Source organism: Talpa europaea (assembly GCF_964194135.1).
Source record: "Talpa europaea genome assembly, chromosome: 12".
Taxonomy (NCBI): Eukaryota; Metazoa; Chordata; class Mammalia; order Eulipotyphla; family Talpidae; genus Talpa; species Talpa europaea.
Genome location: NC_140079.1, coordinates 86162082 through 86186444, shown reverse-complemented (window position 1 = coordinate 86186444; position 24363 = coordinate 86162082). Strand labels below are relative to the sequence as shown.

Genomic DNA, 24363 nt, shown 5'->3' with positions numbered 1-24363 from the left:
CTGGGCCTGTCCAGATTGGGCATCCCCCAGGGACCTGGGAGCCCTGAACTTGCTCTCCACAGTCCAGTGCCTTGGCCCCACCCCGCACTGGAGCTGCCTCACAGAGGCTACCTCAGGGGAGGGAGGAGCCTCAGCCCAGAGCCACACGGCAAGGCTGGTACTGACACCAGGCCCAAGAAGAAACCTCTTGGATGTGGAAACCAGGCTTTGGTGACAGCATTCAATCTGCAGCCAGACAGGTTTTTATTTAAAATTTATTGTAATGGGGTCCGCGCAAAAGGAGGGGGTGAAGGTTGGGGAACATGCAGGGGACACAGGAACACGATGACATGGCCAGGGCCACAGCTTCTGTCGTGGGGAAGAGGGATGAAAAGAAAAGGCCAGGGCTGGAGCTGGGGTGGAAGAGGGAAAGGGGGAGACACTGCGGCTGCATTCCCCCCACTCCCAGGAAGCACCTCTATCCCTGGATCCCCCCCCATTTACCCTGGCCCCGTAAGATTCCATCTCTTGTCCTGCCTCTGGCCCTAATGGCTCCTTCTTTTGCTCCCCTTGTCCTTTCCCCTGACAGTCTCAAGTAGGAGGATGTTTGGGGCCTGACCCCAAACCACCTCATCTCACAAAGGTACAACCTTTGCTTTCCCTGCGTCTGCCCCTTCTCAAGTCTTGTGTTCTCCCCTCTCTGGAACAGAATCTTCACCTTCCCCTCCTTCCTCTCCTCCCTCCCCCTGAAAAAAATAAAAATTAAAAAAAGCACCAACTCCCCAGGGAGGGGCAGCAGACAGTAGGAGGGAACTGGGAGGAGAGCAAGAAGGACCATCAAGGGAAAAGGCTCACAATCCCCAGAAGGGCAGGGCAGAGGATTACAGAGAGGGGGGGGGGAGGGCAGTGGCCGCTCCTGTCCTCTGCCACCCCTGCCCACTGTCCAGGGGGCATAACACAACCAACGGGACAGGTGTATGTGGGGTCAGGTCTGATGGGAAGAAGAGAGGAGCAGGAGAAACAAAATTTTAAAACCTAGCGAATTCCCCTAAGAAAACATTTCTTCCTCCTTTCCTTCTGGAGGCTCCTTGGTTGGTGGGGCAAGTAGTGAGGAGTTGGTGGGACAGAGAAGGGAAGAGGAGATGCATCCAAGGGCGTTCCTCCATTCTCCCCTCTGCCCTCCACCAACTTGGAGCTCACCAGGGCTGGGAGGGAAGTGGCTGAGAGCTCACGGGCACCCCCTCAGCCCCAGAGAGGGAGCCCACAGCTGTGGGAGGCGCTGCCACTGCTGCTGCTGCCGCCGCCGCCGCCGCCGCTGCTGCCGCCGCCGCCGCTGCCATGGGACACACCTCACCAGTACCTGCACAGTGAGATATCAGATCACAGCAAGATCTAAATGGCAAGAGCCTTACCCCTGGCTCCATACTCTTTCCAGAATCCCTCCCCTGGGACACAGCCGTTGCTCACTTCCTATTTGGTCCCCAGAGGCTTTAGCCTGCATCCTTACCCAGTTCTCCTGTAGGGCCCTCCCTGTCCCCAGAAGTCTCCCTAACTTCAGTGATAAATGGACATCCCTGGCCTGCCTGAGATCCCCTAGTGGGCCCTTTGAGCCCCTTCGTCCCCCACACCCCATCCAACCCCCCCCAGCCATGCCCCACGCCTTGCCTGGTGGGTGCGGGGTCCCCCTCAGCAGGTGGGCTGTGGCTGGGGGGCGTCTCCTGGGACAGGGGGGGCGGCCCCCCCCAGATGGGTCTGCATGTGGCCGGCCAGCTGGGCAGGGGTCTTGCAGTGCACGCTGCACAGCTTGCACAGGATGCGGTCAGCCCGCGGGGCCTGGAGCCCATGGTCCTTCACCGCGTGGATGCGCAGGTATGCTGCCGTGGTGAAGCCTATGGGGGGGGGGTGGATTGGGGGGGGGATGGGGGTCAGCCAGGTGGAGACCCCAGAGACGGGGTTGTTCTCCTAGGCTGGGGATGCCCTCCTCATTTGGCCCTGTCCTCCTCCCGCCAGATCCTTGGTAGCCTGGGGCCAACTACTCCATTGGGGTTAGTGGGGCAAAGCCCATTCCCTGACCTTAGGGCCCAGGTGAGTGGTGTTGGCTTCTTGGCCTCGGTGTACCTCAGAGCCCATCCTCCATGGCAGCGGGGGAAATCTCACCCATGGGACAGAACACTGATACCTAGGGTGACCCTCAGCAGAGACGGCTGTGTCCCCTCCCTCCAGTGCCCCACAGTCTCAGCCCAGTTACTCGGTGAAGAAATGAGTGTTTAAGGAATGTGCCTGTTATACCCCCGGCCCATGTACTCCACTTGCCCCAGGAACCAAAGATGAGAAGCTGCGGCTGCAGAGCTGAAACCTTTGCCTTCCCACCCTTGGGAACTGGCTCTTTTGACCACTCCTTCCCCCAAGCCCTCGTGTCCCACCCATTTTCCCCAAGCACACCCGATGTTGACTAGCAGATCTTCTCCAGTCATGACCACTTCCTTAGAAGTTAATGGTGCTGTCGTCCCTATGCTGCTCCATTTGCTTCCCAAAGAGCTCCAGATGCCACCAGTTCTTGGCTACACCTTTAACCCACATCTGGAAGGGCCACTAGCTTTGTCCCCACCCTTTATCCCTGGACCTCCCGGCATCCCTTGGCATGTACCTTTGTTGCAGAGCTCACAGACATGGTGAGGGCCCTGGCTGTGCACCTTCATGTGGTCCGAGATATAAGCTGAGCTCAGCATCTTGCCACACACATGACATGGCACTTTCTCCTCGTGTCGTACTGTGTGCGCCCGCAGCCGGTCCTTCGTAGCAAAAGCTGCCTCACATTTCTGGGGAGGGGGGAGGGGCGTGGGGGGTGTCAGGAGAGTTAAAGCTTCGGGGAGTGGGGAGAGGGGGGCAAGAGGTTAAAGGAATCAGAGCCTTGGGGATCTTTGATCTGTAGGAAATGGGAGTGAGATGATGAGGCCTTGAAGAAGGGATGAGAAAATGGAGTGAAAAAGCAAAAAGAAGAAAGAGAAAAAGGGGGTCTGAGAGGCTGAACTCAGACAGCTACAATGAGGATCAAAATCATGAAAACCCGGACAGGAGGCGGTGAGCTTCCTACCTCACATTTGAAGGGCCGTTCTGTTGAGTGCACTTGTCTGACGTGACTGTTGAGGTGATCCGGCCTGGGGATACGTTGGGGTTGGGGTTAGGGGCCTGGGGTGTGGAGGTGCCCCCAAGTCTGTCTAACTAGCTACAAGGGCCCTCCCAGTCTTTTCGCCCAAGCCAGGGACTTAAGAATCCCAGTTAGGCAGGAAATCCCTCCCCTCAAGCCCAGCGGGCTCCAAGTCCTCCTCCTCTCCCCAACCAAAGGACCCACCTCCTCCGCTAAGTACCACCCCCTGCTCCCTAGAAACCAGGAGAGGTTCTCCTCCCTCCTCCCTGGGAGTGGCTCCGTTCCCCATCCTCAGCAGCCACCTCCCTCCCCACCAGCCAAGGCCAGGCCACCTCCTGAGCGTCCCTCCCTCCCTCCCCACCCGCCGAGCGGGCGGCCGAGCCCCGTGCACACCGGGAGAAGCTCTTGCCACAGTGGGAGCAGTTGTAGGGCTTGTGCACAGCGCCGTCATGTGAGCGCACGTGGTAGCTCATGCGGTCCTTGCGCTTGAAGCGCTGCTGGCACACCGGGCACTGGTAGGGCTTCTCGTCCGAGTGCGACAGCTTGTGCCGGTTCAGGTGGTAGACGTCGCGGAAGGCCTTGCCGCACATCTCGCAGGCGTGGTTCTTCCGGATGCGCTTTCCGGAGGCCGTGGTGGTCACCACGCCGCCGGCGGCCACTGCGGCCGCCCCGCCACCAGCGCCCGCTTCTCCCCCTCCCCCGCCGGCTCCGCTCAGCTGAGGCACGCTCAGGAGGCTCAGGGGCACCATGGTGGGCATCTTCATAGCACCCGAGGGGACCCGGCCGGCCTTGGCGCCCGTGTGGATGGCCTCGTGCCGCCGGAGGTTGTAGCCGTTCTTGAACTCCTTGGCGCACAGGGCGCAGATGTAGGGCCCCTTGCTCTTTGTCTTCTTCTCCAAGGCAGAGGCGACCGGGGCCACCGCGACCGTCGAGGTCGGGGCTACGACGGCGGTGGCCGCCGCGGCGATGCTGGCGGCAGAGACAGGGGGCGCGGCCTCGGCCGCGGGCGCCGACACCGGCGGGGGCGGCGGCGGGGGCGCCGGGGGCTGCTTCAGAGCCGCTGTGTCCACTGTGGAGGCGGCGGCCGGGGCCGGGGGTGCGGCAGCAACGGCGGCGGCGGCGGCGGCAGCGGCGGCGGCGGCGGCGGCCGCGGCCGACTCCTGGGCGGCGGCGAGCACCGGGAGCAAGTCCACCTGGAGGGGCTCGGCCGCCGGGGCCTGGGGTGCGGGCGGGGGCGCCGGCGCGGCCTGCGGAGACAAGGCGCCGTGTGGGCCGCGGCCGCGGGTCGGCGCCTGCCCGGCCCAGCCCGGCCGGCCCCTACTCACCTGGAATGGACTCTGGGCGCAGCCCTGGGACGCAAAGAAGCGGGACTGGAGCTCAGCCCCGACCTGCAGGGGGTTCTGGGCGTGACCCTGAGGTGGCGGGAAGGAGTTCATGAGGCCGCCCACCCCCCGGGAGTCCAGGCCCAGCACGGGGAAGGGGGGGGCCAGCAGCGTGCAAGGGAACACGGGGAACATGGCCTCGGCCACGGCGGGGCCCCCAGGGCTCAGCGGGGGCCGGGGGCGCGGGCCGCGCGGGGCCCGGGCTCGGGGCGCCGCCCCCGGCCGGCCGCGCAGGGCCGCGCCGCACGCATGGCCCGCGGGCCGCCCCGCCGCCCGCGCACCCCGGCCGGCGGGAGGGAGGGAAGGAGGGCGCCTTGCGGGCCGCGGAGCGCGGCGGCGGCGGCGGCGGCGACGCCCCCTGGGTGGGGGCGGGAGGCCCCACGGGGCCGGGGGCCGGGGGCGGGGGCCCGGGCGGCGGCGGCGGTGGCGGCGGCGGCGGCGGCGGCGGCGGTTGGAGCCTGGCGGGGCGGGGTGGGGGGAGCGAGGGAGCAGCCTCGGCCCCCGCCGCGCGCGCGCCCAGCCGGCGCCTCGGGGAGGGCGGGGGAGGGCGCGAGGGAGGGAGGGGGACAGCTGCGCGCGCACCGGGCGCGCGGAGGGGGGGTGGGACGGGAGGGAGGGCGGGCGGGAGGGGGTGTGGGAAGGGGGGGTGGGGGCGGGGGGAGGGGGTTGTTACCTGGAAGATGAAGCTGCTCCAGTTGCTGGGATCCATGGCGGAGGGAGGGAGGGAGGTGGCTCGCGCTCACCCTGGGGCGGGAGGAGGAGGAGGCGGCGGTGGGGGAGGGGGAACCCGGGGAGGAGGCGCGCGGGGCGGGCGGGAGGGGGGAGGAGGAGGAGGGTGGGGGGAGCGGAGCACACTGCGCGCGGGGAGGGCGGGCGGGGGGCGCGAGGACACACAGGAGGCTGGAGCGGGCGCGAGCGCGAGCGCGCGCGAGGCCAGCGGGAGGGGGGAGGTATGAGAGGGACTCTGGCGGGAGGAGGGACGGGGGAGCCACCCAGCAGCCGGAGTCGCCCCAAGCGCGAGACCCCTGAGACGGCCTCTGATTGGCTGACGATGGCGCAGGTGGTGGGCGCGCGGGAGACAGGGCGGCTTCTCTCTTCCCCCCCTTCAGAATCCACCCCCCTCCTCCCTCCGCCAGCGGCCGTTATTTCGCGCGCACGCGCACAAAACCGCTGTCGTAGCTGAGCGGGAGAATAGGGGAGCGCGCGTCGGGGGTACGGACGGGGCGGGGCCAAACTAAGCGCGCGCCCGCCTAACGGTCGTTGTCCGCGGGCTTTCGCGTTAGCTTTTTGCTTCCTTTCAGCCACCGTCCGTTCTCTCCTCCTCCCCACTCCAGCGGTTTATTTACAATCTTGCGCTCTTTCGCTTTTCCCCAAAGATGGCGCCCACAAGAGTGAGCCGGCCGAGCTTTTGGCCCATCCCAGACAGTTAAACCCCGGCCCCGGCCCCGCCCCCACCACCCCAAGAATCAGGCTGAAGCACCGGAATATAAATCTGTATTTACAACACGCGGTTATACAAGGATTTAAAAGAAAAAAAAACATTTAGGGCGGAGTAAGATGAGATGCCGGCAGTCAGGCGGGGCCGCAGCGCTGGCCAACGGCTAGACACAGGATGTTCGCCTGCAACACAGGAAAAGGGTCAGCAGTGTTAGGGCTGGGGCAGGACAGGGGCGGGTAAGAGGAGGGGGCAGAGCTGTGTGCTCACCTTCAGGATCGACTCCATCTGTTTCCAGGATATGCCTTCCACGCGTTCCAGATCCTCCACCTAGCAGGACAGCACCGATGGGGAAGGGGCCTAATGGGTGCCAGGGTCCCCAACCCCATTCTTGGGTTCTTTAACCCTGAATCATTACCTGGCTGAAGGGGCCGTGGAGCTCCCTCCAGCCCACGATGAGTTGGGCCTTCTTTTGGCCAATGCGCTGCAGGCTACGCAGATCCCGGGCTGAGCCTTCATTCAGCAGATCTAATATTTTTTTACGCCCATGGGCCAGTAGTTCCGGACTGATCTGCAGCTCCCAGCAATCCTCAGTCTTCTCTTCTGGCTCTGAGGCATCCAGGGACTCAAGCTATGAGGCAGGGGGAGGTGTGACAGAAACAGCAGAGTTGGCAGTTCAGCCTGTGGCAGCAAACTGCTTTGGACTTTTCTACCAAGGATGGGACTCTAAAGGCAGCTCTCTCCCTCCCTGGCCCGTCGTTTTTTTTTTTTTTTTTTTTTTTTAATATCAAACCATTTACTTATCTTTTAAAAAATTTATTTACTTTTAATTGATGCAATATTTGGATACCTCCATCAGTATTGCCACCGTGGTGCACTCACCACCATGTATTGTCTCTCCGAAAACCCTTCCCTCTAGTCACTTTTTTTGGGTTTGTGAAAGAGTGGTAATCTCTATTTGAGCTATTGCTGTTTAGCACAAATGAGTTAATGATTGTAAAGCACTAGTATGCACTTAAATCTGCTTTCAAATTTATATATAAAAAAGCTTTCCTTCACCCCTAGGAGACCACATGAGAAGGTACTTGATATAAATTGCCCCCTCCTCTTCTATGTCATATCAAGTTTTTAGGAAGTTCTTCCAGCCTTCCAACAAGTGATGGCACCCAAACTGCTAGATACATTCATATTACTACATTTCATCCTAAATTCACTGTGTGGTATCTCTGCATTCACAGGGTAAGCAACTTGGGTTACAAGTTACTCCTAATTGTCCAGACAGGTAACTCCACAGCCAGTGCTGTTCCAACTAGAATCACTACCTCTGTCTTTAGCCTCAAATGTAGCCTAAGCCTCCAGCTACTCTCACCTTTCTTTTTCGACCTCTCTTCTTCAGGATGTGGATCTCCGCATTTGGGGATGCTGCCTGCTCCTGAACTGAAGCAAGAATAATGAACTACAATTATTCAAGCCATAGGCCTCCCTGGTATTCACTTGATTCTCCCATTTTTGATTGCCTATTTCCCCTCCACCCTGAGTTAACCTATTTTGTGTTTCCTTTTTCATACCGATGCCCTTTTTTATACCCATATTTAAAATTAAGTAATCCCAGTTTGTCTTGCCAGTCTACCCCATTACCCCATTGTACAAAATGCCTGAGAGCCGAGCATTCCATTCTGCTTCAGAACCCCCACCTACTTCCTCCCTCCCTGTCTCCCCTCCACACACCTGGGGCTGGCATATGGTAGACTATGAATGACTTGTAGACAGCTGCTTCTAACACCGCCTCCCTTCTAAGGCCTCTATTTGGACCCTCCTGGCCCCTAAAGTCAAACTCACTCAGTTGTAGGGGCATCACTATAGCCTTTTTGAGAGGTTTAGCCACTGTGACTATGCGGCGGGCAAGGGGCTGGAGCATTGTGGGAGAGCAATTCTCTTTTTCCTTTGGGTCTGCAGCCTCCTGGGCCAGCACCTTGGCTTCCAGTTCTTTTTGCTTCATCTTAAGCCTCTGTTGGAAAGGATCAAGAAAAGATATGACCCAGGACTAAACTCAAGGCAGCTTGAAGGACAGTGGATGAGGAAAAAGTGTGCAGGACAATGGGAGAATCTATCTGGAGAGAACTGTAACCCAAATAATTAAGAGCTTTCTAGTGATCCGTTTCCCAGCCTCTTTGAGAAACACTGACGGAAGGACTGTTCTAGCAGAAAGTTGAAACTCATTTTGAACTAGGATTTAGGAAGTAGCAATGTCTAACATTTGTTCCAATTACCTGGAAAATTTTTTCAACTCCTCACATCTAAATTATTTTTCAAAGTATGGCCATGTTGAGGACATTCAAGCAGAAGTTGGAGAAATGAGGGATTCCAGTGTTGGGTGAAAACTAGATGCTAGTTCAGTCTTGAGTGTCCTACCTAGAGGTGCTGGCATTGTTTCTCAAGGCCAGTAGGAATCCTAGTGCTCCAGCTCTCCAACACTCACCTGAATCTCTAAATCTTTCTCCACCATTGTCTTCATGAGTACCATCCGTTCGCGCTTGGGGGTGCTCAGCAGAGGGGTTCCCTGGTTCCCCTGGGAGCCTAGCAGACGGTCCAAACTCATGAGGCGCTCCAGCATAGCCGGATCCATACTGCTTAGCTTCTGTAGAGGACTGAGTAAAGAAGTTAGTTCCCACCTACCTCTTCTCTTAGCACCCTCTCCAAGCATTAAGACTCCCCTTATCCTGCCTCACTTGGTGTATGCTATAGTCCAGAACCCTAGTGTTAACTTGCTGGGTAACCTTAACAAGTCTTCCAGACTCTGGATGTAGTTTCTTCATCAGGTAAATGGACATCAATCACTGCCCGCCCATGTAACCTCTCAGGGATGCCAGATCAGATAAGAATTAGCATTTGGGATCTAGACATCACTGCCCTGCAGTGGAGGCACTCTGTATGACAGAAAATAAGAAACCATGGTAAGATGAGAGCAAGGGCTGCGTGCCTGTTCATTTGGAGTAGGTGGGGAAAGCCTCACAGAGAACATCACTTTGGGCCAGACTTGGAAAGGCACCAGAGACCTACCTTCAATGCCAAGCCTTTATCCAGTGGGGAGAAGGAAAAGCCTTTTCAAGTAGAGGACTGAGTTCATCTAGCATAATGCCTAATATATGTTCCTTCTGGCTGGAATTTTCTTCCTCACATCTGATCTCAATTATCTTTCAAAGTAAGTTTGATGACACCTTTCCCATAATGCCCCGCTTTATTGTATATTTTCTTTCCTGCACCATGAGCTAGCCCCTGAAGGACAGGAGCTGTCTTGTTCTCTATGTACAAGTGCCTAGTCGGAACATGGGTATACACCAGAAGTCTTTTGTCCCAGGTTCTCATGAATAAGAAGCTCCTCATCCTATGATATTCCCATCTTACTGTCCTTACTGAAGTATTAGCGCCTGGAGGTCAGAGTCTGTCAAGGCCTGATGTGCCCCATCTCTGAGTGCTATCTCACAGAGACCTTATCTGTTCACATGTGATACCAATGCATGTGTCTCTGGACTTGTGCACATAGGAGAGGGAGCTGCTGACAAATGGCTTGAGAATGGTAAGACTGAGTGAAGTGCCTTTATGAATGCCATTCTTCCCGAATAGCCTCTCTAGAGTATGTACTAATCTTTGGCCTCCTCAGATCACCTCTATTTAGTAGTTTTAGAATTTATTTTATTTATTTATTTTTTAAGATTTATTTATTTATTTATACAAGCACTGGGTACAGTCAGAAGCGTGGGAGGGTGAGAGAATTCACCAGAGCCAGAGCAGGGAGCAGAGCAGGCAGAAGGACCGAAGTACACTGCTGAGGGGAGCAGCGGGCGGCAGGAGAGGTCTGCGCTCCATGAGGGACCCTCCTCCCGTGGCCGGGGAGCATCCAGGGATCGAACCGGCGCAGCTGAGGCTGCGGGCAGCTTCGCAACCCAGCGCTCAACCGCTGCGCCACCGGGGAGGCCCTAGTTTTAGAATTTAATACAGCTTAGAGAGATTTCATTTGGGCTATAGGTAGAAATAGGGCAAAGTTAACTGCAACTGGCTCCTTGAAATTAGGGAGGGTCAGGTGGCCAGACTACTAAACCGAAGTCACCTGAGGATTCGTGGATCCCGGGTCACGAGGTGGGGCTATCTGAACCTGTCCAGATATAGAAGGGACTTAGCTTACAGAGGCTGTTTGGTTTAAGGGTAGAAGCAAGGCAAAGTTAGGACAGTAGCCAGCTCCCTGGAATCGTGGAGAAGCTGGACTGAGAGGTCTCAGCTAGACATCTCCCTTCCTCTCTTGTCTCCTTTGCGCATATCCTCTGGACCTGAAAGGCCTGATCCAGATTACTGCTGGAGTCAAGCAAAAGCGCTTGTCCTTGAAACAGCAGTCCACAAAATATGAGGTTTTGCTGACTGCCCAAACAGGAGAGAAAATATAAGGGAGGGGACTAGGCACTCAAGTAGGAGGCCTCCTTAGGCAGCAGCATCAAAGAGACTGATCTTGGCATTTGAGTGAATTTAAGAGTAGGGTGAGTCTAATGGGAGAGGAACACAGTCATAGCTCTCTTTACTCAAAGATTTGACAAGTTAAACCCACTGCTGCTCTGTACTGAGCCCAGACACAACAGGAAAGGGAATATGTCCAGGGACCTTGAGTTATCACCCTGCCCTCTCCAGCCCCCCAAGTTTACCTGAGTTTCTGGGAAGCAGAGAAGGGGGCTGCTGGGGGCTCAGGACTCCCAGTCTCCTCATCTTCAGGACCTCGGGCTCTCTTTGCCTCCAATGGGCCTAGTAGTTCTTTCTGAGACAGTTTAACAGGTGCCAAGACTAGGGCAAGATGGAATGGTCAGTGTCTGTGCTGATGCTTGGTGGATTCAGCAAATCCCCAATCATCCAGACCCGGCCTTTCCAACCTCAGTCCTCACCATGAGGCTGTAGACTCTCGTTGGTAAAAGGCCGGTTGATCACCTCCTTTGACCTGGCAGCAAAGTTGAGTGCAGAGACTGTGTCTAGGTAGAAACGTCTCTCAGGGGCAATGTTGGCAATGAGGATGCTGTGAGCTGAGCCACCCAGAGAGTCCTGAAGGATGGGAGTTGGGCAGGGTGGCGGGTCAGGTGCCCATCTTCCCATTCCTTGAATGTTGATCCCTCAACTCCCCAACAAGCCTGCACCTGCTCCTCCTCCAGCCCCTCTCTGCCCTGAGATGGGTGGCCTGACCTGCAGCAGGCGAGTGAGCTTGCTATCCCGGTAAGGCACACGAGGGAGGCCCTGGTTCAGCGCATCCACCACCTTGCCCAGCACAAAGAGGGAAGTGTTGATGGCCCCGCTCTCCTTCAGGCGCAGGCCCTTGTTGCCCGTGCGCCGGTTGTCCTCTGAGCCAGCCAAGTCAATCAGGTAGAGCTTCCCCTCCCGCTGGCGGAATGGGGCCACACGTTCCCGATGGTCCACCTGGGGGCAAGAGCAAGGGCCCCAGGCTTAATCCAGGCTCCAGGGGCTTCTTGGGTCCTCGCTGTCGGTGGGCCTCACCTTAACCAGGAGCACAGCGTGACTGCGCGAGGAGCGCTGGTTGAGACGGGTGGCTCCTACAGTTCGATTTCCAGTGGCTGGCAGGAAGTGCTGCTCAAAATCAGCAAAGCTGGTGATGGGCTTCTGCGTGAGGCCAGGGATCAAGATGTTTCCTCGGCAGTCTTCTCGTATCACCAAGTCTCCTGATGTGGGGGCCAAGAGATCTAATACCTGTTGAGTGGTGAGAGATGGATACAAGCTACGAATTTTCTGGGATCCCATTTGTTTTCTCTGCTAAATCCTCAGAGTTCTACCATCCATTATTCCCACCATGGTCTGTTCAGGTCTTACCTCCTTGCTAGAGCAGTTTCATTTCTAGAACTAAGTCTATTTCGACCTTCTGTCCTTTCCCTCCCCAGCCAAAGTGTGGGGTCTTACCTTTTCCTGGTAGATCTCTAAGTAGGACATAGTGACAGAGAGGGCCCATGGCCGGCCCTCAGCACCCTCCTCCCTTGTGAGCTGTAGGAGGTCCATGAGAGCCCGGGGAATCACACCTGGTTGCTCTGGGCTGCCCAGCATTGTGTGGGTCTTCCCTAGGAAAAGAGCAGACAGAGCTTGAGATTTTCCTCCCTGTTCCCTAACCCTTTCAGAGCTTCCTACCTCGCTTCCTCACCTGCCCCTGTGGGTCCATAGGCAAGCACACTGGCATTCTGCCCTTCCAGCAAGTGCCTCAATATTGGCTGCACTGATCCCATATAGATGTCCTGCTGAGAGCTCCTCTCCCCATAGAAAGCATCGAACCTGCAGACGGGAGAAAGGAGGTAGTTAAAGGAGGGTTCCATTCTTACCCAGACTTACAGGGTAATAATGGCTTTGGGTTTAAAAATCTCTACCCCTCTCCTTGCACAAAAATACTTCAGAAAAGCACCTACTGAACACCCTTTCTGCTCCACTCTCTGCAGGAATAGAGAGGAATCTGATGTCCTTGCTTCTAGGAGTTCGGTTTGATAAGCTACACAGACACCCACACTTTGCTATGACCCAGGACACAACGATAAGAATGCACTAGAAAGAGTAATTTATTCTGCTAGAGGGAGGATTTTGGGAGAGGAGAGCAAGATATTTTAAGTATTAAAAATAGCACATAGACAAGACATGGTGCGAAAAGGCAGGCTTCCCCATCTTTTTCACATCACAGCATATGTAGCAAGTGTACACCAGAAGGACGTAAATACAGAATGTTGCTAATGACTCCAAATTCAACATGCCTGTTGTCCAATACTGGCCTCTGGTGAAGAAACTGTGGCTGAGGCCACAACAGGGATTACTGTAAGCAGAGAGTGGCATATGTTGGGGGGGATAAGGAAAAAACCGAAGCCAAATTATCAAGGGCCTAGAACTTTCTGTAAAGAGCCAGATAGGAAATATTTTATCTTTTTCTTTTCTTTCATAATTTTATCAGCTGATGGCCATTTGGATTACTTCCCATTGTTGCCTGTTGCAAAGAGTGCTATTAGGGATACTACATGTAAATTCACTGAAGTTTCTAAAGCATTTTTCCCCATTAATACAACCAACTGAAAACAATCCTATTCTTTTATTGTCATGAACAGGGAAATGTTTTAGGCATTGTGGGCCATATGCTTCCTTTCACAACAACTCAACTCTGCTACACAGAAAGCAGTCATAGAAGACATATAAAAAAGCATCCTTGTGTAAAAAGCTTCATTTATAAAATGACTCCTAGTTACGGTTTGGCCTGCAGGCCAGTTTGTCACCTCCGGCCTACCATGACAGGCCAGGAGTCTGAACTTCAAATTTCTAGTCAGATTTAAAAAAAAAAAAAAAAAAAAAAAATTATTTTTATTTATTTATACATACAGGAACTGGGGTTTAGGTCAGAGGTGCAGGGGGGTGAGAAGATTCACCAGAGACAGAGTGGGGAGCAGAATAGGTGGATCTACTGAAATACACTGCTGTGGGGAGCAGCGGGAGAGATAGGAGAGGTCTGCTGTGCCATGTGGGTCAGCTCCCTGGCTGGGGAGGTGATAGTGGCTGGTGATAGCTTGATAGCACTGAGACTTTAACCCCTGAGCCACCAGGGAGGCCCTCTTATGGGATTTTTTTTTTTTTAAAGATTTATTTATGCATACAAGAGCTGGGGTACAGGCCAGAGATGCGGGGGGTGAGAGGATTCACCAGAGACAGAGCAGGGAACAGAACAGGCAGACTGACTGAAACACACTGCTGAGGGGAGCAATGGGCGAGACAGGAGAGGTCTGCTGCGCCATGTGGGTTGCTCCCCGGCCGGCTGGGGATCGAACTCACACTGCAGAGGCTGCAGACTGCTTCATAGTGCATTGCCTAACCCCTGCGCCACCAGGGAGGGCCCTCTTATGGGATCTTAAAGCAGCTACCCTTGCAAGTTCTGCCCCAAATCTGAGTGATTTCTGTTACATTACCCAGCTGCAGCCTGGGCTGGCTGGCTGCTTTATGGGCCTCCACACCTCTCCCAGGCCCTAACCAGAGTCCCTTGCCCTCATTTGCTCCTTCTCCACTCTGAGTCTATTTCCTCCCCAAGATTGTGAATAACAATGCGCGTCTGATTCAGCCTCCAGTCTTCCTCACAAAGAACCCATCACAGTAGGCAGCTGTGCACATTTCCTGAATGAACAAATGAAGGTGTGGGGAACAAAGAACAAAGCTGTAAAAAGGCTGGAGCAAGGATCCTGAGGGGGTAAATCTGAGAAATCATGAGGACAAGTGCTAAGGGTGAGCAGGCCTAGGAGAGGAAGGGAAGGGAGGAAAGATGGCCTGAACCTTACTGGTATTTGAGAGTCTCCTGGTGATTCCTCCAATTGGCAACTTCTAGAGAACAGCCATCCAGGCCCCGTACACAGGGGTTATCACTTGCTCCGTCAACAAATGGCCGCAGTCGCACAGCCACCCTAACTCGAGCTGGAGGTGGGCGCCGGCCAGTTCCTGTCTTGCTCAGTCTACAGCGACCAGCTCCTGAAGGAGAGAAGGTAAGTATTATCCACGAAGTATGATGGTAGCACAGCGAAAGCAGAAGTTCAGAGCTTTGCTGAGAGGTAAGGGTAGGAGTTTGGGAGGTACAGGTACTTGATTTAGCTGAATGCTGAAGGTTTGGAGAACTGGTGAGGCAGGACTCTGTGTCTGTCCTGTTAGTGAGCCAAGGAGAGCCGAACAGAAGATGAATCAAATACCTTGTCTCAGGGGAGTTGGAGGACAGAGATTATTTATATATTGGAGATTGTGAACCATATTGTATATTTCGCATTTACACTTATGAAGCACTGATTATAAGCCAGGCCCACTTTAATCTTCACAGTAATCCTGAGAGGTAGGTTCAGTGGAGAAGTTCAGAGATGTAGCAGCTGTTCTGAGCACCTCAGTGTTTTATGCCTGGAGTCATATGGCCATTACTTACCTGTACCATAGCCTACATTTCGCCTTTTTTGCTCTTCAAAGAAATAAACAAAGCCTAAAAGCAAGACAAAATCCCAGCATACTGGTAGATTAGGGAGCACCATAATCTACACAAGAGCAGGTAAGAAGGGCTGGAGGCTGGGGCCCTGAGGATATCCCTGGGAGAGGCAGGGACCACAGCTCTTTTTAGGGGAAGTTTTATTCATTCATTCACTCATTTATGCATACAAGAACTGGCTTTAGGCCAGAGGTGTGGGGGGGCGAGAGGATTCGCCAGAGACAGAGGGGGGAACAGAACAAGCAGACTGACATACACTGCTGAGGGGAGCAGCGGGCGAGGCAGGAGAGGTATGCTGCGCCACGTGGGTCAGCTACCTGGCTGGGGATCGAACTCATGCTGCAGTGGCTGCGGATAGCTTCATGGAGCTGAGACTTAACTCCTTGGGTCACCAGGTAGGTCCAGGGGAAGTTTTTCCTACCCTGGCCACGCTGTGTATGGCCTCTAAGTTCCTTCCTCTAAGGGTAGGTCCAGTGGGGTGTTGACTGTAAAGTGTACACAAATAACTTGGATCTTGTTAAATACAGATTTGACTCAGCCCCTGGGGTAATTCCTGAGATTCTGAATGTCTAACAAACCCTAGGTGATGATGCTGCTAACGCTGCTGGTGGGACACATTTTGAATTGCAAAATTATAGTGGACCAGAACCTCATGTTCTGAGGACTGAAAAGAGTCGACATTTGCTTCTACTTAAAACTAGTCAAAACAGCCTGACTCTTCTGTGCCTGCTTCTTATGTAGGGTTTATAATGCATACCTATGATTACATAGACACATGCGCCTAATTGGGTTTTCTCTTGAGAGGGAATTGTGTGGGCTTATTTTCTGTTACCCAGTTCTGTAATGTTGTAATGTTTGCATTAAGAACAACAGCATCATGGATGCATCCGTTTGGAAAGGAGAAGTTTGAGAGTCAGTCACCAATCCCTTTATGTCCCAGCTCAGTTTGCAAAAGGTACTGACATACAACCCCTCTCTATTGCAATCTTCCTATTTAGTTTGCTTCTGATAACTAAGTCATTTGAGGGGAAAAAAAAAAAGATCACAAATAATCTTTATCATCAGAAAGCACAATGAAGATAAAACTTCAAAATTATTTTGAAGAAAAAAAGTCTTATGAGGAAGGCATTTCGCTATTTTACGTGGGAGCATACCATACTGCAGCTCATATAATTTAAACCTAAATCTTTTCATCTCAAAAATCTGTCTCATTTAGGGACTCCCTCATGGCACAAGGGGTTGGGTGCCGCATTGTGAAGCGATCCACAGCCTCTGCAGCACGGTTGGGTCCCTGGCCGACCACGGAGCAACCCACATGGCACTGCAGACCTCTCCTGACTCACCTGCTGCTCCCCTCAGCAGTGTATTTCAGTTAGTCTGCCTGTTCTGCTCCCCACTCTGTCTCTGGTGAATAGTCTCAGCCCCAGCAGCCCCCGCATCTCTGGCCTGTACCCCAGCTCTTGTATGCATAGATGAATGGATCTTTAAAAAAAAAAAAAAAAAAACTGCCTCATTTAATTTAATAAGAATGCTCTATTGCCTCCCTCCTAGATACCAACCAGGAAAATTCTTTTAAGATTTATTTTTTATTCATACAATAGCTGGGGTACAGGCCAGAAGCGCGGGAGGGTAAGAGGATTCACCAGAAACAGAATGGGGAGCAGAACAGGTAGACGAACCAAAAGCACTGCTGAGGGGAGCAACGGCTTGTGACAGGAGAGGTCTGCCATGCGCGCCATGTGGGAATCTCCCTGGCTGCCCAGGAATCGAACCTGCGATGCAGAGGCTGCGGACAGCTTCACAGCGCTGTGCTCAACCCACTGGGCCACCAGGGAGGCCCACCAACCAGGAAAATTCTAACATAAATGACAGGAACCAACCCTAAAGATGGGAGTCTTTCCTTTTTTTTTGATTTTTTTTAAGATTTATTTATTTATACAAGCACTGGGTACAGTCAGAAGCACGGAGGGTGAGAGAATTCACCAGAACCAGAGTGGGGAGCAGAGCAGGCAGAAGGACCGAAGTACACTGCTGAGGGGAGCAGCGGGCGGCAGGAGCGGTCTGCGTGCCATGTGGGACCCTCCTCTGGTGGCCGGGGAGCAGCCGGGATCGAACCAGAGCCCCAGCGCTGCAGAGACTGCGGGCAGCTTCACAACCCAGCGCTCAACCACTGCGCCACCGGGGAGCCCAAAGATGGGAGTCTTTCTTAACTCTACCTTTCTTTCACCTCAAGTCCTGCCAGAATACCCAAGGGTTTATTTCAAATTCTATACTCTAGTAGTTTTTATGTATCTTTTATTGCATTTCATGATAAATCTGTTTATATGATTATCTAATGAAACAGACTTTGAATGTCCTTAGGGAAGAGACACTTCATTCAAGCACTGTAACAAGACCTATTCTGTACTCAGAAGGCATAGTATATAATTGGGCATAACGATTAAGAGCAAAGGCTCTAGAATCATACTGCCTGAGGGCAAATTCAGACCCCAACCTTTACTATTTTATTAACTTTGAACAAGTTATTTAGCCCATCTGTGCCTCAGTTTCCTCACTCATAAAACAAGGACAATAATAGTGACCACCTCAGAGCACAATGTGGAGATAAAATGCCTCTCACCAGAAAGTGCTTGCTTACAATGCCCCTGGCACATAGCAAGGGCGCAACATGGGCTTGACATTCTACTTATCTAGCTGACAAACAGTAAAGGATTTTTCTACCTGCTCACTACAATCACTGACCAGAATCAGTCCACAAGGAGAGTCATATATAAACAAACATAAGGTTATAAGTGTCCTACCAGCCCCTCCAGCCCTAAAACAGCACTGACTTGCACCGCAACGCAAGAAAACAGAACCCTCTTTCCCTTCACCTGACCTCAGCGCCGCTCAGGCTGTCAACTCACCCCCAGGTGCCGCCACTCTGAACCGTGACGGGCCCCCTACACCTCCTGCTCCCCGCCCCCAAACAACCCCTCGCACACACAGCGCCTGCACCTCCTTTCTTTTTGTTGCTCCGGTCAGTGTAACCACCTGTGCCCGTGTACCCTCCTAAGATGGGGTCCCTGGTCCCAATTTACAAAGCCCACAGAGGAAAAGCGCGCTGGGCTCACACGAAACACCAGCGCTGGAACTGGGGCGAAACCGCGTCTCGGGATGCGGAGAGCAGGAAACCGGGAGACGCGAAGGGCGCGGCGCGCCGACGTGCGGCCGGCTCCCCGCTCTCTCCTCTCCGGGCTCCCGGGCAGCGCGCGGAGCCCGGGCAAGACTCCGAGGCTTCGCGCTGCCACACGGGGCTTCAGGCTTCGGCGCCCCGCCCGCCGCGGCGGGCTCGCGTACCTGAAGTCGCCGCCGCCATCTCGCACCGCCTCGGCTGCGCGGGGACCGCAGCTTCCACTCCACTCCCTCCCTGCGCCCGCCTCTCGCGTTCGAATTTCCCGGGGCCCCGCCCCGCTCCCAGACGCCGCCAATCACGGCCCCTCGGCGCCGGAAGTCCCTCCCCCTATTGGGCTATTGCTCCGCGGGACAATTTCCGCGGGAGGAGGACGCATGCGCGCGCCTTGACACCCGCCCCGCCCAGCGGAGGGCGTCGGGCCCCAGCTGCGGAGCAAAAGGCGCCGCCGGCGTCGCGGGCTGCTGGGCTGCCGGGGAGCGGCCGGCTCCCGGCCTTGGGCTGCTTACACTTTTAGGCCTTCGAGTTTCTAGGCATCAGTTTTCGATAGCATAGAGTTCGCGCCCTCAGATTACGAATTTTGTTACGAGTCAAGCAGGCAGTGAGTGATCACAGGCGCTTAATCCCAAAGTTCCCCTGAACGGAATACAGTTTGCACTACCTTAGGACGGAAGAGGCGAGCATAGGAATAAGGACTAAGTTGCCCCGAAACTGGATTTTTCTGAACAAATGGCGGGGATCTTCATATTCTTCAGGTTCTTGACCATCCAGTCTGGAGTGGAGACAGCCGTATTGCGCTGACCTCTTTTTTTTTTTTTTTTAAAGATTTGTTTATACAAGAGCTGGGGTACAGGCCAGAAGGGCGGGAGAGTGAGAGGATCCACCAGAGACAGAGCGAGGAACAGAACAGGCAGATTGACTGAAATACACTGCTGAGGGGAGCAGCGGGCGAGACAGGAGAGGTCTGCCGCTCCATGTGGGTATCTCCCTGGCAGACCGTAATCGAAGCCGCACTGCAGAGGCTGCAGACAGCCGAGCTGCATTCAACCTGCTGAGCCACCGGGGAGAGCACTCTGAGGTGCACAGCCCAGTTAACAGATGTATCCTTCACATCACATGGCTGATGAGAAGACTAGCTGGAACGTTTCTTGCTTTGTCATTCTGCACTCAGTACAGCTGCATGAGCATTAAAGCTTTGCTCCGTGTGTAACTTAGGCACCTTCACCCGTGGTCCTGTTATAGAGCAACCCCGATATTAAACGGGTTCCTGGCTGTGGGTCCTCACCCACGCGCTTTAAAGGGACTTATGAATACTCTACTACAGATACACACAAAAGGTTAATAAAAGGTTTATTTACAAGAGAAAAGGAAATAAGGAAAATGTACAACTAAGGGAGAAAATAGGGAAATAAAGTCTTTAATATGTCCTACCCGATCCCACGACCTGGAAACCCAAAGCCATTCTCAGAGCTGGCCGGACGCTGTGAGCTGGCGGAGAGCCAAAAATGGGGGCTCCCCAAAGCCCACGTGTCTGCCTTTTATATCCACCTGGCTGCTTAACCCCACCCTCAGGTCCCAGCCACCTTCCCTTTGGTGGTGATGGGATTTGGAGTTCCCAGTGTCTTTGGCTTTGACCTGGGGTGGGGGTAGAGTCCACAAAGCCTATATGGAATTAGCTTTGGGACATCCTTTTCCCCCTAACAATTTCCCCCTTTCACTTTTTTGCCACCATTTCCATGGTGATGAAGATCGAATATATGGAGGTTGGGATGCAGTCTCAGATGAATATTTTTTCAGGTTCCAGTGTGAAAGAAAACCAGTCTCTCCAGGTATTTGTCCATTGTGGAAAGCAAAAGTCCTCTACTCCAGGAAAAATAGTTCATCAGTTCAGGCCAAAAAAAAAAAACATCTGGAGGCATTAGCCAAAACAAGACAGCAGATATGTAAAAATCACAGGAAAAAGAATCTGAAAATGGTTCAACTGATGTAAAACACAAATTTTCTCAACCTTGATCCCAAACTTTTAACAGCATAGCAAAAGTTTGCAAACTAAATCTACTTTTAAACCATTTTTCCTATTTTTGCATAAAATCACAGGGCAGAAAATAACTAAGAGCAATTTTTAGCTGGCTTTGTTGAAATACTCCATACAGGATCAGAGAGAACCGGTGGCATCCAGTCGATGTATGCTTCAGGTATAAAGTTGGTCTCATCAGATTCCACCTGGGCTTTCCTCTTCTCGAGGGTACCAGGGCATTTTCGTTGGCCGGGTTGTCCAGTCCTGCCAATGGAGGCAAGCTTCCTCACCTTCTTTGGAGGTCTCTGGAACCCTACAAACAAGGCAAACAGGTTCTCTTCTTGGTTCAGCTCTTTTTCAACTTTTTGGAAGAACTCCACACAAAGCCACACAATCAAACTCACGTCCAATTTTTTTGTTAAAACAGACAAAATCCCTATGGAAGTTATGCAAAAACAGACTCTAAGATAAATAGCAAAAATTACTACCACTATTTGTATGCTGTGTTGGTATCAAGGGGAGAGAAAATGTGACAAGGTAGCTTTGCTGGAAAAAATTGCAACCTTGCTGCAGATCCTGGTTACTCAAAACAAAACAAAACAAAACTTTGTGGATTCAGGACAAAATGCATAAAAAATTACCAGTATTGTTATAGGACAGGGAGAGGGGCAGCCCAAACCCCGCAAACCTGCCTATTCTAAATGGGTTCTGCCATCCGCCGCATCAACACAAAACATAGGAGACTTTAATGGGAAGGAACTTTAATAAAACTAGATAACAATACAGGTAAGGCAAAGAGTCTAGTTTCTAAATGAAGCATCCAGAGTTACCCGTCCCCTCGTGGGTAAAAGTCCATCCAAATGGGATTGGCCCAGAACAAGGCCCCAAAGCCTGCCACAAGTCTAAAGCATCTTCCAGTGGGGACCCACAGAAAAGGGTCACAAACAACTGGACAAGCCCGGAAGGAAAAGAGCAAAATCAACATCAAGATAAAAGCTGCCATTGTCACCTCCCCACGGGTCTCACCTGCTGCAGGAGGCCTTGTTGCTCCAGCCAGATAGGATACTGACAAGCAGCTAAGAAAAAGGGCCTCACACCGTGGGGCTGAAGATCTGACATCCCTTTGCTTTTTGTTCATGGACATAGAAAAAAATTTATCAGAAAGTATATTAGGCAATAAATTATATGTATCAGCATACTGTAAGTAAATAGCATGAAAAATTGTCTGTTTAGAAATTAGTTGTTGGGCAGTTTGGCCCACTTGACAATGGGAGACAAGTTATTGAACATGCCTGACAAGCATTACAATACAATAATTATAATAGGTCCTTCTATTTTGTTTTCTCTTGAAATTTCTTGGGAAAGTTTTTAATATGAAACTATTTGAGTTAAGGAATTTCTAGGTAGAAAAAGTTCTAATAGCTGAACTGCAGCTGGTCTCCGGCTGAAGGTCATGTGAATAGAATAGTCCTTTGATGCTTAGGCTTTAGCTGATAGGGATGCACTGGCAGTTATTCACTGTTTTAAATAATTGTCTAAATAAAAAAATAAGTAGCTTTAATGTTAGGTCTGGTTTATTATCTATTAACCTTGAGAGCTGCCGTCTAGCTGAGACCTGTAGGGGCCAGTAGTCTATGGAAAACATAATATACTAATTGTTTATGCTTTACACTTGATAATGTATTTCCTTATTATTATTACTAATAATGAATAAATAAAGACCTGCTGAGTCTCTCGGCAGAAGATACTAGCACCTCACCAAGTGTCAGTGTCTCCTCATTCTACCTCATCCCCTTCCCCTCAGCCCTTAAGTTTTCAGTTCTTTCGTTTTCGCCTAGGCCGTCTCATCCTTTCAGGAACCCCTGACACGACGTTTTGCTGGAGGCTGGTCCCCGGCAAATGGCGCCCGAACAGGGACTTAAAAGGTAAGATTTCTTTCCCGTACGGGGACGGCTAGGATCTGCTCCATAGGGTAGGGCGCATACCCGCCTGTAGAAAAAGCAGGTTTGAGGGGAGCAGTAAGTCAGAACCGTAATAAGGCCAGTGAGTGTCTTATTACGTAATAAGGCGAGTAAGTGTCTTATCGTCGAGAAGCATTGGGCCATATTGAGTCTAAGAAAAGAGGACTCTTTATTGATCTAAGTATACTTGTTAAGAGAGGCCTTAAGACCTCTCATGTGCAATTGGCTAGTTTCCTAAATTTTGTTGAGATGTGTTGTTCTTGATTTCTAAAATGACAAAAAAAAAATTATGGCTGTCTGCATGCATAAAGGACATCAAAGAGGACTCAACTGACAGCCCCGTATTAACAAAACAATATTAAAAAAAGTAATCAGAATTCTTGGAATAGTAAAATTGTTTTTCAAAAGCCAAAACTTAATTCTAGAGCTAGTACTGACCTCTTTGCAGAGGCATCGGCTCCCAATTATGAGACCATTCCAAAATCCAGCCCAAATTTCCAGCCCCGACTTGACTAAAATTGTTAAGATAAAAATAAAAACTCAAAAACAAGTAAGAGATAATGTGTCATAATCTTAAATGAAAGAAAAAATGCTCCAATCTTTTCCTGTTAATTATTTGGGGAGGAGGCTAGGTTCCCCCTGGTGGAGTTTTGCCATTTGTTTCTTTTAAAATAAATAAATAAATAAGACATTTCTAAATAATAGTATTCAAAGTTCATTCACAATTGGTAAAGTGATAAAAAATGGTTAAATATGACTATGTAAAATTATATGACTATAATATGACTAAAAGGTTTTTATTAAAATAGTATAAACCCACTTCAGTGGGCTCGTGGGGGCTGCCCTTGATCTCAACAAGCAGCTGCCTGGACTTTTTCTCCAGTGTTGAGATCACTGGCAGGTCTCTACTGCCTTCCTGCTTGGGGGACTGAACTTTTCTATTGTCCACCTTAAAAAAAACTATTTTGGTTCATTGTACAAAAATAGTTCTATTTCCCTGTGTTTCTCTGATTTTAAAGTCTAAATTGTCTTAGGCAAAAACTGTTGAGTTACTTTTGACTTGTTAACAAGCTATACAGAAAACTTATTGGTTGAATAAAAGCTTTTAAATTTACTTATTGAAACTGTAAAAGGTTAAGTTTCTTGTGAAAACTACATGGTAAAATATAAAGTGGTAATATAAATATTTTTGAGCTAAATTCTAAACCTCAGTATCTTCACACATATTGGTAAAATAACTATATTTTAAAATATATGCACATGGCAAAAAATTTATATGTATATCAAAAAATCTCTGTGTCTGTTTGTGTCTGCTTTTGTGTTTTTGTTTTGTTTTGTTTTTTACCTCTGGAGGACTAATAATAAATGGCGCCTATATAAATTCTCATAAAAACAAATTTTGACATCATCTTCCAAAATTTTTAATATACAAAAACTAGTTCAAATTTTATAATATAATTCAAAGCATATATGCCTTAAAGTTATGTTAAATATTAATAATCTACTCTGTGTAAATGTATCTTTAAAGTATTTTTCTTTCCTTGACTAAAAACGTATATATATGCATTTATGTATGTATATGTAAAAATTTTTTTTTTGTCATATTAACTTTACCAAGTGCAACTAAGCTATACTGTTTTTAAGTCAATTTTAGTAATCTGCTATGTTTAAAGTAACATTTTGGGGTGGTGAACACACAAAGCACCTCCTTATGTTCTGGACTACTAAAAGAAAAACACCATCATGATTTGTTAAAAGTTTCAGTAATGTCTAAAAAAAAAAAAAATTAATAACTAATGGTTAATTAAAAAAAAAAAGGTAAAAAAAAGTAATTTTGTCTTAAAATTAAAATGTCTGGTTGTGCCAAAATGTAAAAAAATAAAAAAAAAACTAAAATTAAGGGTATGTAGTAAATTGTAGAAGGTTTGAGGAAAGTAAATTTTATTTGCCTTGCTTTATAAAACCTACAAATAATGGGTTTAAAGAAAAACAATAATATGTGTTGGAAATTTGGCTGTGTCACCCAGTCCGCGACCAAAAGACAAGCGCAGTTTCTTCACGTGTCTCTAGGCTCCATGCGCCTCCTCCAGGTCTCCTTCTGGCTCCATCCAGCTTCCTTCCTCAGTCTCCTCTGCAGCTTCTTCTCTTCCTGCTCAGCTCCACCCTCCCTTGGGTGGGGCAGGGAACCTCCCCCTTTCCTGGGGACCACCCTGTTACAGTATTATGTCAAAGAACACTTAGTAAATGTCGGGTGTA

General features: G+C 51.0%; 2 protein-coding genes across 7 annotated transcripts; both read right to left on the bottom strand.

The window, feature by feature from the left end:
* Nucleotides 1-1175: 1175 nt before the first annotated feature.
* MAZ (MYC associated zinc finger protein) lies at nt 1176-5218 on the bottom strand (the record flags this gene model as incomplete). 6 transcript variants are annotated; one of them, XM_084251167.1, is made up of 6 exons in its annotated part: nt 1176-1339; nt 2627-2798; nt 3074-3137; nt 3521-4374; nt 4453-4539; nt 5183-5218. In XM_084251167.1, the coding sequence occupies 6 exons, from the start codon at nt 5216-5218 to the stop codon at nt 1176-1178; spliced, it is 1377 nt and encodes a 458-aa protein (XP_084107293.1). The 6 variants fall into 6 exon arrangements, with proteins under 6 accessions (XP_084107293.1, XP_084107291.1, XP_084107295.1 ...); XM_084251166.1 differs by lacking the exon at nt 1176-1339 and adding an exon at nt 1666-1868; XM_084251168.1 differs by lacking the exon at nt 1176-1339 and adding an exon at nt 1666-1868 and having other exon boundaries at nt 4453-4476.
* An 863-nt stretch (nt 5219-6081) lies between these two features.
* On the bottom strand, nt 6082-18896 carry KIF22 (kinesin family member 22; the record flags this gene model as incomplete). Its single annotated transcript, XM_084250203.1, has 15 exons — nt 6082-6129; nt 6215-6274; nt 6363-6575; nt 7314-7381; nt 7784-7952; nt 8424-8592; nt 10636-10771; nt 10870-11023; nt 11162-11392; nt 11471-11680; nt 11888-12042; nt 12123-12250; nt 14275-14461; nt 18297-18459; nt 18834-18896. 15 exons carry the CDS (start codon nt 18894-18896, stop codon nt 6082-6084), a joined length of 2154 nt encoding a protein of 717 aa, XP_084106329.1.
* Between the last annotated feature and the right edge of the window lie 5467 nt (nt 18897-24363).